Below are 14,421 nucleotides of genomic sequence, written 5' to 3'. Positions count from 1 at the left end.
CATATTGAGGAGATCTAACTCCTCTATGTTACCGGGCAGACTTTGGCCTGTCAGTCTGGTACTTTGTAATTACATTGCATACGCTGGCAATACTGGAGTTTTATCTTCATCCAATCATAATTAAATCAGGCCTATCAGTTTTTAATTGTTAAGCCAATGGCTGTGTGTAAAGATTAGCATTTTTCCTGTGTCCTTGTTCTAATGTTGTAATGCCTGAGCTGTGATATAAAGCCTTGGTAATTAAAACACAATGCCAGGTCATGAGGGGAGCCAGCCACACAATGTAAAGCTCTCGGAGATCCCGGCATGAAAGGTGCCATAGAAATCCAATCCATTTTAATTGTCTTTTGAATTAATTTGAAATGGCTCGGGTCAATTAAGACAATGCATTTATCCAGCTTTGTGTAATGCCATATCCATCGATCCATAGAGATGACTTTATACATTCATTCATGTGTAAGATATGTTTATGTTTTCCAAACTCCTGCCATTTGGAATTCATTAGGTATTGATCTTTTTTAGCGACGCCGGTATAAAAGCACAAGGTCTGATAGCGGTCTTATCTGAAGACTCACCCAGCCCAGACCAGGTAATCAATTCAGTGCTATTCAGAGATTGATGCCCTTTCATTTTGTTATTGTTTGGCTGACTTCAACATTTGCTAGCTTTGAAAATGCATCCACTGTCTTTACATCTGTGTAATGACTTTAACTCAAAGCTACTACTGTATCTTAATTAGAGACGAACCCTTCTCCAAAGACTTTGTTTCAGTTCATTGTCATTTTAGAGGGACTATCCATGGTCATTTACCACTGGAGAGAGACCCTGTGGCTCCGTATCAATTTATTGTTTGACAACCTGCCCTGAATTATCAGTTTTTCATCTGAGAAGACTTGATGGCAGGAAACAAAGTGATTTTGTCCAGATTCAATGTTGTTCCTGTGGTGTGTTATTTCCTTGTTTTGAGGCAGTACCTGATTGGGTTGGTTGGGTTTTTGGTGTGTCTGTTCTCTGTTCTCTGCTCAACTCTCTTCTTATCCACACCGCTCAGAACCCTGGTCTGCGTACTTTGTCCCTCCCCTCCCTGCTGATTGGCCCCAGAGAGGGCAGCTGCAGCCTATGAGGTTTGCCAAAAGTGTTAGTGTTTAGTCTGGCGCTAGGCAGCAAAATCGACTGACAGGCGGGTCAGGCAAAGTCATCGTCTTGGCTGGCTGCCTGGCAAACCTCTGGTACCATTTAAGAAGAGGGGCCAGAACAAGGCAAGGAAAGGCCTCTGCAGGGGAAGCAACCTCAATACCCTTTCTCTGTCTCTCACTCTGCCTCTCTCTCTGTCTTGCGCTCTCTCTCACTCTTCCTGAAAAGTTCACTCTCTGAAAAGGCTGAAGAGAAAGGCTGAAGATTTGTTTTTCAGTGCTTAAACGGGTTTGATTGCTTAGTTTTTTAACCTGCAACCTCCCTTGCTTCAAAGGCAAGGGAGCACAAAACAGACCTGTTGCCTGTGCTGTAGCCTATGTTAACCCACGTTAACAAACGTGGATCTCTACAGCAGATGCATATGCGGTACAGTCCTCTCCTCAGCCTGACCCAGTCAGAGGACAGGACAGTGTGAACCTTCGTCTGGATTAACCTGTGGGCTGTATATTTCCTGTCATGGCTGGAGGAAACATGAAATGAGTGGTGATAAGGATGGACTCTTGGTTTGAGACATAAATAACACTGTCCCTTGTGAGACTTTGGAGAATAAAACGGCTGATATTATCTTCCCCCAAAGCTTAGGCTGCCTGTAGCGCAGGCTTGTCGTGAAGATTAACAAACCGTGTAAAAAAAATTATGTTTAAAATTTCACTCACAGCAAATGGCATGCCTCAGAAATTTGTGAAAACTGCTGATAAGTATGTTCATGTTATGGGTAAATTAGTCTTTCACCAGAGAGGCATTTTGTAATGACTATCTCACTCACATCATGCATTAGGTTCTATCAACATAGTCATCTTTAAACCGTCTTGGGATATTGTTTTTGTGGTTCAGATCAGATTAATTACAATTAGATAAATGCATTAAATGTCCAAGTCTAATGGTTTCCTCTCCCCTACGTTTCACCCATTTTTCCCTCCCTGATTCTCAACTGTTTCAAATTACTGTCTGTCTGTCAGATTTTTCACCCCTGTCTGGTTTATGATGGTATATTCCATCCCAGGGGAAACTATTTTTTCCTCCTTGGTCTCATTTGAACTTTGACCCTGGCCTCCTGCCTCTCAGGATATGAGATGACCCCTCAGTAGGGGTGAGGGGCGTGAGGGAGGGGTGAGGTGGGTGAGGGGGATGTTTTGGACTAGAGTCTGTGTGGTTAATGGCGCTGGGAGCAGATGAGGCCCTGGCTGGGCCCTGCATGGCCCTTTGTTTGAGCTTCTTATTAATACTGAGGTTATTATTAAAGTCTGGCCCGGCCCCAGCGACAACACTGACTTACCCATTAGCTGACGGACTGACTCGAGTCATTAGAAATGATAGAGACTAAACCAAATGTAATTAACGTTTGTAATACATTGGTTGAAGTTGTATGATTGACTTGTCGGTGTCATACTGAGCTTTAACGGCAGCACTGACAATGATGACAGCATTATGTGTTGTATTGTACTTCTCATCCATTTGTGTTGTCCCTATTTGACATGAACTTTTATCATCGTTACCATGTTACTACATGTTACTAGACAGGCTGGGAGATATGAAGTCAATATAAATGTACCTCCTAAAAGATAATAAATAATTTGGCTTGGTAACCTCTCCCCTTCCTCCATCTCTTCCTCCCACCACAGACAGTCAGTCAATCCCAGACAGTCTCAGGCTCTCAGCGTATGTGTTTTTTAATCCTTACCGTAGGTAAAGAAGCATGGCAGATTCTCAGCACTTTTGATTGAAAGCTATATTATGTGGGGGAAACATGTAAAAGAGGCTTTTGGGCATAAATTAGAGCTCCTCCATGGTGTATTGCTGGCTCCATGTGAGCCAGAGGGCCATGTTATATGTGTGAGTTATTGCCTTGAACCGTGTGACTCCTGTGTGTGTGTGTGTACTTCTACTGTACGAAAGAGAGCAAAAAAGAGGAGAAACATTGCACACTGTTTTTGATTCATGGAATGTTTACAGGAGAGATCCAGCAACATAGGATTGTTTGACTGTATCTGTACATTTCCTGTATGTTCCCAGCCACAGCAGCAGGCTTGCTGTTTGTCATGATAGCTGGAACTAGAAATGTCATTTTACAACCTAGAGGATGAGGAGAAGAGCTGTATGAAGGACCAATGCCCAGTTACACAGACCAGCAGAGAAGACTGAGTATTATAGATGAATGTGAATGCTGGTAGATACTGTATATTCCAAGCAGTGTGTGTTTGCGCGTGCTCAATGGGCAGAAGATATAATCTGTAGAGCCCTTTTCATTTATTCTATCAAAAAGGGAACTGGTATATGAGGCGAATTGAAAGCTCCCACCATGAACATCAAATTGACTTTGGAAGGCTCCAGGCATTCCTGTTCGACAGCACATTAGCCCCGGCTACTCTCCACCTTGAGATGATGGGCTGCCTGCCAGGTAGGGGTTGCCATGACTCCTAACGCCACCCCTTCCCTCTGCACTCCCTGCCCCCTTGAATGTGCCAAATTTTCGGGCAGGCTGGGCTGGCTAAGGTTTTGATTTAGACAAAAGATGTCTTAACAATGTCAGTAGAATGCTTTATGGGAATGCTGTGGCTTTCTGGTAGGAAATCATGTGACCTCCTCGGCCAAGGTTTTGTTATGGTGCCAGGAGGGAGAGAACGAGAGAGGGAGTGAAGGGGGAAACTTGGAATGCGATGCCAGCAAAGGGTTTTTATTCTTTCTTTTTGGGCTTTCTTTCATTCTTGTGTTTGCTGAGAAAATGGCGGACGGTGTGGAGCTGAAATGAACCCGACTTGCCAATGGAGCTGGGCACAATAACACAACTCAACTTTAGTATTTTTAAATCAATTTTTTTGCATGGCACCCATGTCTCATAGCTTTTTGATTCCTGATAAATCCTGCTTCCTATCTGTCTGTCTCCGGCTGGGTACAAAAGAGAGGTCTGAACAATCCAAATCAAATAGAGATGATGAATGTTAAATGGTTAGTAGAGATCTGGGTAAGTGGCACTGGTGCTGGCACATTTGCACTGTTCCATTCCATACCTGGCTTTGTCGCACTGCGGCCATGCAACCACAGCCAGGAATATTCTGATGTGTTAGGGAACGATGTAGTTGGCACCGTTAATACTAGCTGACCGTGGCATGCTCCATTACACTGGCATCCCATTCGCCATGGCATCCCGTTCACCCAGGCAGATTTATACAGCTCCTTGCCACGATTTTCTAAATTGCTGTTGCTGTCTGGGCTAAGTTGGGCTAACCTATCCTCTCCTCTCGCCACAGCCTCAGTGCTGCATGCTGGCCAGGAGGAGACGAGAGGAGGACTGCCCCTGCATGTGTCTCTGTGGGAAGAGAATAGACGGGGAGAGATCTTCTCCACAACATTTTTATTCTCACTCAAAAATGGACTTCCATGCACATTTCCTATCTAGAGGGAACTGCTGAAGCATGTGATGCTTATGAGCGGCTGCAACTGTAAATGGAATCTGCTTTAGAATGGACAGAATACTATTGCAATACAATTGCCGGTATTATCAGGGTTTTTGTGAAGCCGTTCTCTCTTCGTCTTTTTCTTTCTTTGCTTTATTATTCACCAACACATTTGTTTTCAGTCTGAAATATTGTGTGTTTAAAGATAATAATTTGTTTATATTGTACTATTGCTATTGATTTAAGAACCATGAAACTGTGCAGTAGGGTGTGGAACTGCTGGTTTTGAACAAGCCAATTAATGTTGTTACTTTCTTTGTGTTTTCAGAGAGGAAGAGAGTGAGAAATGACCATGGGTGACTACTTACCCTGAAAGGCACACGATCAACAAGGTAAGTTACCTTCAGAAATAAGTTATCCTCTACAGTATATTGTGTTATTGTTTGTATCCTAAATTACCAAAAGCCAATGGCTGTTTCTTGAATTGTGGACCTTGGATTTGGCACAGACATTGTGTTGTATTCCTCTCCTCAGCTTGCCCTCTTTGTGCCATGTCTATAGGCCAGACAAAAAGCTATGGAGACATTCTTTGCCTTTGCAGTCTCACCTGTACATTCAAGCAATACATCTGTAGTTATTTAGGTTTTGTAGCTGTATTTGGTTTGATCTGACTTAGTTTGACAGGTACGGTATATTTTCAGATCATATGTGGGAGATTCTGCCCTGCAGTTTTCGTCTGGCCATTTCTATTGTGCTGTTCTTTTTCAATTCCTATGTTGTAGCCAACATCCCCTTGCTCAGCTCAAAACACTTCAGATCCTTATACGATTCAACACATGTAGCAGAATTGATCCACTCTGTGATTTAGATGGAACAGGGTTTTATTGTGTGGTTTATTGTCCTCACTGTAGTGTTGATTAGGAAAGTGTAATGATGACATTTTGGTATTTGTGGACATCAACCTATAACTGACATTATTTTTGATTTGACAGCCTGTTGCATGCATGGTACAATTGACTTCTCCACTTACATAAAGTGACATATTAACACAGTTGGGCCCCATGTTTGTGGCATAGTGTAACGTATTTTTCAGTGTAAGTTGACATATTTATTTTGATACTTTCCAACTAACCACTTGGCACAAACCCGTAGATCCGATCTTGTGGCAAATCTGACATCACAAGCTCCTCTCTGTGGGTCTCTGTCATTGTGGTGTGAACAACATCTTTTTTTAAATGGCACCTTTGATGCTCTTTGTTTGTAAAATGACTAGTAATAGATATTTCCTGTCCTGTGGTGTTTAGGAGCTCCAATACATTGTTTGTGAGGCAGAATAGAACATTCTGATTATTATAACAAAGCCTGAACCAAAATGTTTCAGTGTTGTTTGATTTGATAGCATATTCCAACCTTTTGACGGTAATGGAAGCAACCAACAGTACAAATCAGAAGATTCTAGTGTTCTTGGCTTGCAAATAGCGGACAAGACAAGAAGAAGACCTACTGAAAATGTGTGCATCCGGGTTGAGGTAGTAGGTTGTATGGTTTAGAATGACACCCTGGGAGTTAACGGTACAACCTTCTAGCTTTCCTTGGAGTACACTCATGACATCAAGCAAAAAGATGACCCTCATCATGTCTTTCAAAGCATAGCTTGGCTTGGTTTACATTAGCCAACTATTTTTGAGGGCCACGATGTCAAAATCTCACCGTCAATGTTTTTTTCTCTGTGCACTATTTTAATTTAAGTGTGCATTTGTTTACACTCTGTAAGAACGTTTGTTGGTCCTGTCGCTATGACTACAACGGGCTAGCTTGACTGGAGCTAACTATAGCTAACAGACTTCTATGCTAACAGACTTTTATAAATGAAACTATGAAAACCTCATAAAAAATATAACAACAGTTATATCATTACGGTCAGTTTAACTTGATGATAATGTTTAAAATATTTTGTTTATCTGGTGCTTTTCTCTTCAGTTTTCAGTTTGCGCTCTCATTCAACTGACACTGACTGGGCAGGCTAGCGCGAGACCCACTGTAGAGTGAGAGTGCGTGAAGCAAACCACTAGAGCGAGCGGCTCCCTCTGTGGTCCGAAACAGGCACAACACCCATTGACTATAAATACTGTAAATTATTACAATATGACAAAGTTTAGGCTACCATATACACTACCGTTCAAAAGTTTGGGGTCACTTAGAAATGTCCTTGTTTTTTAAAGAAAAGCACATTTTTTGTCCATAAAAATAACATCAAATTGATCAGTGTAGACATTTTTTAATGTTATAAATGACTATTGTAGCTTGAAACGGCTGATTTTCTACATAGGCGTATGGAGGCCCATTATCAGCAACCATCACTCCTGTGTTCCAATGGCACGTTGTGTTAGCTAATCCAAGTTTATCATTTTAAAAGGCTAATTGATCATTAGAAAACCATTTTGCAATTATGTTAGCACAGCTGAAAACTGTAGTTCTGAGTAAAGAAGCAATAAAACTGGCCTTCTTTAGACTAGTTGAGTATCTGGAGCATCAGCATTTGTGGGTTCGATCACAGATTCAAAATGGCCAGAAACAAAGCACTTCCTTCTGAAACTCGTCAGTCTATTCTTGTTCTGAGAAATGTGAGCTATTCCATGAGAGAAATTTCCAAGAAACTGAAGATCTCGTACAAAGCTGTGTACTACTCCTTTCACAGAACAGAGCAAACTGGCTCTAACCAGAATATAAAGAGGAGTGGGAGGCCCCGGTGCACAACTGAGCAAGAGGACAAGTACATTAGTGTCTAGTTTGAGAAACAGACACCTCACAAGTCCTCAACTGGCAGCTTCATTAAATAGTACCCGCAAAACACCAGTCTCAACGTCAACAGTGAAGAGGCGACTCCGGGATGCTGGCCTTCAAGTTGCTTCTGAATTTATCAGAAACTTGCCCATACTGGTATGTCAATTAATCAATATAATACCAACCAACCCCTTTTGACCTTGGGGGGTTTATTTATTTAATGCATTGTACTGCCATTGTACTATGGTAATGCACAATTAATAGAGATCGTACCATATGATAATTTCTGAGGCAATACCATGGTATTATTTAGGTGTACCATCATACTTCAAAGCTAAAACCATGGTACATTTCCATCAAACTATACAATGGTATAAGTGAAAGTACCATAGTAGTACAATGGTATGGATAGAAGTACCATAGTTGTACCTTGGTACATTTTGTAATTGCCAAACGACACTACTGCCACCTTCTGGTTTGGAGTATTTTAATAGGCTTTGTGGCTGACGACAACAAGGTCTTTGCTGTGTATACACAAAAAAGATTGACTGCCGACACTGTTCAGAGGTGCTAATTACTCTCGGCTGGCAAACGGTAGACAATTCTACACTACATGACCAAAAGTATGTGGACACCTGCTCGTCGAACATCTCTTTCCAAAATCATGGGCATTAATATGGAGTTGGTCCCCCCTTTGCTGCTATAACAGCCTTCACTCGTCTGGGTAGGCTTTCCACTAGATGTTGAAACATGGCTGCGGGGACTTGTTTCCATTTAGCCACAAGAGCATTAGTGAGGTTGGGCACTGATGTTGGACGATTAAGCCTGGCTCGCAGTTGGCATTCCAATTCATCCCAAAGTGTTCCAATTCATCCCAAAGGTGTTCCATGGGGTTAAGGTCAGGGCTTTGTGCAGGCCAGTCAAGTTCTTCCACACCGATCTCAACAAGCCATTTCTGTATTGATCTTGCTTTGTGCACTGGGGCATTGTCATGCTGAAACAGGAAAGGGCCTTCCCCTAACTGTTGCCACAAAGTTGGAAGCAGAAAATTGTCTAGAATGTCATTGTATGCTATAACATTAAGATTTCCCTTCACTGGAACTAAGGGGCCTGCCCTAATCATGAAAAACAGCCCCAGACAATTATTCCTCCTCCACCAAACTTTACAGTTAGTGCTATACATTGAGGCAGGTAGCCTTCTTCTGGCATCTGCCAAACCCAGATTCTTCCGCCGACTGACAGATGGTGAAGCATGATTCATCACTCCATAGAACGCGTTTACACTACTACAGAGTTCAATGGCAGCAAGCTTTACACCACTCCAGCCAACGCTTGGCGTTGCGCATGGTGATCTTAGGATTGTGTGTAGATGCTTGACCATGGAAAGCCATTTCATGAAGCTACCGACGAACAGTTCTTGTGCTGACGTTGCTTCCAGATGCAGTTTGGAACTCGGTAGTGAGGGTTGCAACCGAGGACAGATGAGGACAGCACTCAAAAGTCCCGTTCTGTGAGCTTGTGTGGCCTACCACTTTGCGGCTGAGCCGTTGTTGCTCCTAGACGTTTCCACTTCACAATGACAGAACTTACAGTTGACCGGGGCAGCTCTAGCAGGGCAGAAATTTAACAAACTGACTTGTTGAATAGGTGGCATCCTATGATGGTGCCACGTTGAAAGTCACTGAGCTCTTAAGTAAGGCCATTCTACTGCCAATGTTTGTATGGCTGTGTGCTCTATTTTATACACAGCAACGGATGTGGCTGAAATAGCCGAATCCACTAATTGGAAGTGGTGTCCACATACTTTTGTATATATAGTGTATGTGTGTGTCCCTGCTCTTATAGCCTTTCCTTTCTCTACACAGGCTCCTAATGGACCTTTCCTGCCATTAGACCCAAGGTCAGTCTGCCTTTAGAGGCACAAAACCTTCAATTAGTGTTAGGTTGAAAAGTGGTGTATTTTTAGATGGTTGTCATCCACTCTGGTAGGGAGGGAGGAATGACCAAACTGCATCAATCACACAGGGGATCTGTAATGTTAGACATCCACTGTATACTATCACTCCAACCACAAAAAAGAACACAGCAAACAAAGGCTTTCCCCCTTGTTCTTTCACTATCCATGAGTATATAGTGTATTAAATGTATAACTGATTTATCTGCAGAAGGAATACAGTGAATGCACATTTCTCGCAGCAAGTGAATCTGCAATATGTCTTTCATAGCCTAATTCTGTCAAGCCATTCTGCTATTGCTGAAGTTCAATTTTCTCACCAAGACACTTGTGTGGTGGTACTTATTTCACACAATACCAGTTTCCCCTGGTTTCACATTGCTCCCTGAGCCATTTCTGTGTTTTTGTAGCCTCCATCAGTCAGCCCAGGCAACACTCTCTCCAATGAAGGCCAGAGAACACTCTCTCCAGTGCAGGCCAGGCAACACTCTCTCCAGTGCAGGCCAGGCAACACTCTCTCCAGTGCAGGCCAGGCAACACTCTCTCCAGTGCAGGCCAGGCAACACTCTCTCCAGTGCAGGCCAGGCAACACTCTCTCCAGTGCAGGCCAGGCATCACTCTCTCCAGTGCAGGCCAGGCAACACTCTCTCCAGTGCAGGCCAGGCATCACTCTCTCCAGTGCAGGCCAGGCAACACTCTCTCCAGTGCAGGCCAGGCATCACTCTCTCCAGTGCAGGCCAGGCAACACTCTCTCCAGTGCAGGCCAGGCAACACTCTCTCCAGTGCAGGCCAGGCAACACTCTCTCCAGTGCAGGCCAGGCATCACTCTCTCCAGTGCAGGCCAGGCAACACTCTCCAGTGCAGGCCAGGCATCACTCTCTCCAGTGCAGGCCAGGCAACACTCTCTCCAGTGCAGGCCAGGCATCACTCTCTCCAGTGCAGGCCAGGCAACACTCTCTCCAGTGCAGGCCAGGCAACACTCTCTCCAGTGCAGGCCAGGCAACACTCTCTCCAGTGCAGGCCAGGCAACACTCTCTCCAGTGCAGGCCAGGCATCACTCTCTCCAGTGCAGGCCAGGCAACACTCTCTCCAGTGCAGGCCAGGCAACACTCTCTCCAGTGCAGGCAAGGGACTTGACAACCATTCTCCTGTGAGTTGAGCACTGAATCACTGCCACATTTTATGATGCCCAGATGGTTGGATGTAAACATCAAGTATAAAATGTAATAATCATCATAAATCTGAGATTCTCTGTTTAGCTGATTCTTTTGTTTCAGAAAACATCAGACATCACCCTCAGCTTTTACTATGTATCCATTTGCGCTGTGGAATATAGTTCCGAGCTTCAGCCAGGTTTTGTGCCTTTCTTAAGGGGTTTAGTGGCTTGATTATCCCACCTACCTACCTACTGTACCTGCTGGAAGCAAGGCTGTTCCCCAAATTGCTTCAGTAGACATACAGACTGCTGTAATGTTAAAACTGTCCAGCATTGGAACAGTTTATGTTTATTTGTTTCCATGCACCAAGCCTTAGTTATGATCTATGGGCACTTATGTGACGGGGTGCAATAGTGATGTGCGGTCTGGTCTGGTCGGGGGTTTAAACCTGCTCCAGTCCAGCATGGGCTGAAGTCTTTATTTACCACAGACCCAGTCGGTTTGTCTACTAAAATCCGGGGCTCTGGCTCTCTCTCTGGCAGTGGGGCTCAGCAAGTAAGAGATGGATCAACACAAAGGAGAACAAAATGCATATGTGGATCAGTTTAATCAGTCTGCAGATTATTTCAAATTCAAACTGAATTTGAAATATACTGAAAGCAAGAGGGTGTTGCTGTAATTCCTCTCTTCGTCAGAACACCATGTCAGTTTTTTCTGACTTTGTTGATGGCTGATACTGTAATGTAAACCTCTCATATAGGGTCATGAGTAAATACACCACTGTTATGATACTATTGTCTTTTTCACTTTACACTGTCAGTAGTTGGAAAGCAGTCTCTTCAGTCTAGAGTGGATATGGGCGTCAGATTGTCCCTCCAATTCAACCTTAGTTCTCAAACCTGCAATGGCAGCTTTATTCATACTTTGGTTTGCGATTCACGGCTATATTCCAAAACCTGATATCACTACAACGAGACAAAGATGTTTTGACCAAGATGTCTTGGAAAAGACCAGAAGCCTTTCAAACACACTACTAAACCCATAAGGGCCATAGCTTGACAGACATTGACAGTTGCTAGGAACGCCCTGCTCCATCCGCCACCACAGCTCTGCAGCAGTACCTCAGAGAGCACAGCCTCTCTCAGCTGGTGGAGCCTCTTATCAACATGGGCCGCCCAGTGAAAGGGACTTAGCAGCTGTTAATTAGGGGCCAAACGAACGCAGAGTGTTATTAATGGGTGTTCAATGGCAGAGCGTGAGAGGCCTATAGGAAGACAGGCTCATTGTAATGGCTGAAATGGAATTAATGGAACGGAATCAAACGTATGGAAACCACATTTGACTCCGTTCCATTGATTTAATTCCACCCATTCCAATGAGCCCTTCCTTCTATAACTCCTCACACCAGTCTCCTCTGCTCTCCATGTAGGCTCAACAACCAGCCTTAGATGGCTCACAATGCCAACAGGTTGACAGTGTGTTGTTTAGCCTGATCCTGTTAAAACCCTGGAAACCCCAGAAGGAATGGCATTTTATCTGTATGGGGCCTCTTAGCTGACTTTCCTGCTGGCGTGGGGTGGGATCTCTGTGGTGACTGCTCTGCTCTGTCAAAACAACAACTATAGTGGTACACCTCAGTCACTCAGTCTGTCTGGCCCTCTGGGGCTCTGGGGTCAGACTGAGTGAAAGGATATTGGTTAAGGTTCTGAATGATGTAAAGAACATTCAATTAACCATGTCTGAATTTCTGGAGGAGAACCAATATGAAATATATACTCTTAATTCCAGTGCAAATTTATAGATAACTTTTTTGGTGATCAATCTCTTGAGTTTTTAAGAAACAAATTAAATTATGTTGTAGTATGTACTATACAAATATATGTTTTGCCATTTACAGCCAGGTATGCAAATAGCCTTGGTTGGGTTCATCCGGTTCCTTCTCAGCCCTCCATATAGTTATTGAACAGACTAGAGGAGCCAAGCTGCGTTGTGCCGGAGCACATAGTTTATTTTAAGAGCTCCATTTTCCCAGTCTTTCCTCACCTCTGAACTGAATGGTCATCCAGATATAGCTAGCAAGCGAGGCTGAGGCGAAGGGGACCTGCTGCCTCAGCACTCCCTGCTCCAACTGGCCCAGTGGCCAGGCAGGGCTAGGAGTCATTGGTTCCAGCTGTGCTTCCATTTATGGGATGGTTGGACAAATAAATGATGGGATTATATAGGAGGGGGAGGTGAGACGGTGGGGGAGGTGAGATGGTGGGGGAGGTGAGATGGTGGGGGAGGAGAGACGGTGGGGGAGGAGAGATGGTGGGGGAGGAGAGACGGTGGGGGAGGAGAGGTTCTATTTTCACTGCACTAACCAATCAAGGCCTGCTGAACAAAAAAGCACACTGACAGAGAGCTCTAAAATAGGTCATTTAAATGATTTTACTGAATTTTACTACAGGATATATCCTGCATTCCAGGTCATGCTAGGCAGCATTTATTTACATAAATGTCATGCCAGGTGAAATTGTGTCATGCCAGGTGAAATTGTAACAATGGAATGTTTTCTAACCAAATTATATGGGGGATTAGGCATGTTATTGTCTGATTATGAAATGCAACTTATCATTACATACAATTTTAAATATTTGTTTTTTCTGTACACAGGAAGGAAATGGATGAATATCACAATCTCTCCAGGACCAGCTGCATTAGCAAAAGCATTGTTGACCTCTTGCTGTCATAGTTGTAGAATAGTTGACAATTTTAAACATATTTTGAAGTGGTTTTTTTTAGCCTCTACGTGTGCATAAAAAAATAAACCCCATTGTAATAAGTATATTGAGAGTATTTTCAGTGAGTTATTGTTGGACATAATCCCCATACACATATACTGAATTAATATATAAACGCAGCATGCAGCAATTTCAAAGACTTTACTGAGTTACAGTTCATATAAGGAAATCAGCAATTGTACTTAAGTAAAAATACTTTAAAGTACTACTTAAGTCGTTTTTTGAGTATCTGTACTCTACTTTACTAATTATATTTTTGACAACTTGTACTTTTACTTCACTACATTCCTAAATAAGATAATTTACTTTTTACTCCATACATTTTCCCTGACACCCAAAAGTACTTTTGGCATGCTTAGCAGGACAGGAAAATGGTCCAATTCATGCACTTATCAAGAGAACATCCCTGGTCATCCCTACTGCCTCTGATCTGGCAGACTCACTTAACACAAATGCTTTCTTGTATTTATTAAAGATCCTTATTAGCTGCTGCCCCTGGGGTCCAGCGACATTAAAGCAATTATACAATTTAAAATATGACATGACAAACCCCCTAACACTTTTCACAACACGTTAAGTGTGTTCCCACAAGCCACTACTCTACTATCACATATCTACAATACAAAATCCATGTGTAAGTGTGTGTAGACTGTGTGTCTTATCATGTGTATGTGTGTCTGTGCCTGTGTGTGTGTCTCTTCACAGTCCCCGCTGTTCCATAAGGTGTATTTTTATCTGGTTTTAAAATCTGATTCTACTGCTTGCATCAGTTACCTAATGTGGAATAGAGTTCCATGTACTGTAGCCATGGCTCTATGTAATACTCTGCGCCTCCCATAGTCTGTTCTTGACTTGGGGATTGTGAAGAGACCTTTGGTGGCTTGTCTTGTGGGGTATGCATGGGTGTCCAAGCTGTGTGCTAGTAGTTTAAACAGTGGTGTAAAGTACTTAACTAAAAATACTTGAAAGTACTACTTAAGTAGTTGTTTTGGGTATCTGTACTATATTTTTGACAACTTTTACTTCACTACATTCCTAAAGACAATAATGTACTTTTTACTCCATACATTTTCCCTGACACCCAAAAGTACTCGTTACATAGCATAGCAGGACTGGAAATTGTCTAATTCACGCACTTATCAAGAGAACATCCCTGG

At 43.0% G+C, this 14,421-nt stretch overlaps 1 protein-coding gene across 1 annotated transcript in view; it reads left to right on the top strand.

Annotated features, from left to right (window-relative positions):
• The window catches only part of LOC115153738 (uncharacterized), a 36,965-nt gene extending 23,655 nt beyond the window's left edge, over positions 1-13,310 (top strand). The window contains exons 2-4 of the mRNA XM_029699326.1: positions 9,219-9,273; positions 9,778-10,477; positions 13,137-13,310. Of these exons, the coding sequence (XP_029555186.1) occupies positions 9,219-9,273; positions 9,778-10,477; positions 13,137-13,151 (770 nt within the window). The 3' untranslated portion in view covers positions 13,152-13,310. The remainder of the gene's footprint in view (positions 1-9,218; positions 9,274-9,777; positions 10,478-13,136) is intronic.
• Positions 13,311-14,421: the final 1,111 nt, after the last annotated feature.

Source organism: Salmo trutta, chromosome 19 (genome assembly GCF_901001165.1).
Source record: "Salmo trutta chromosome 19, fSalTru1.1, whole genome shotgun sequence".
Taxonomy (NCBI): Eukaryota; Metazoa; Chordata; class Actinopteri; order Salmoniformes; family Salmonidae; genus Salmo; species Salmo trutta.
This window is presented reverse-complemented; position numbering and strand designations above follow the sequence as displayed.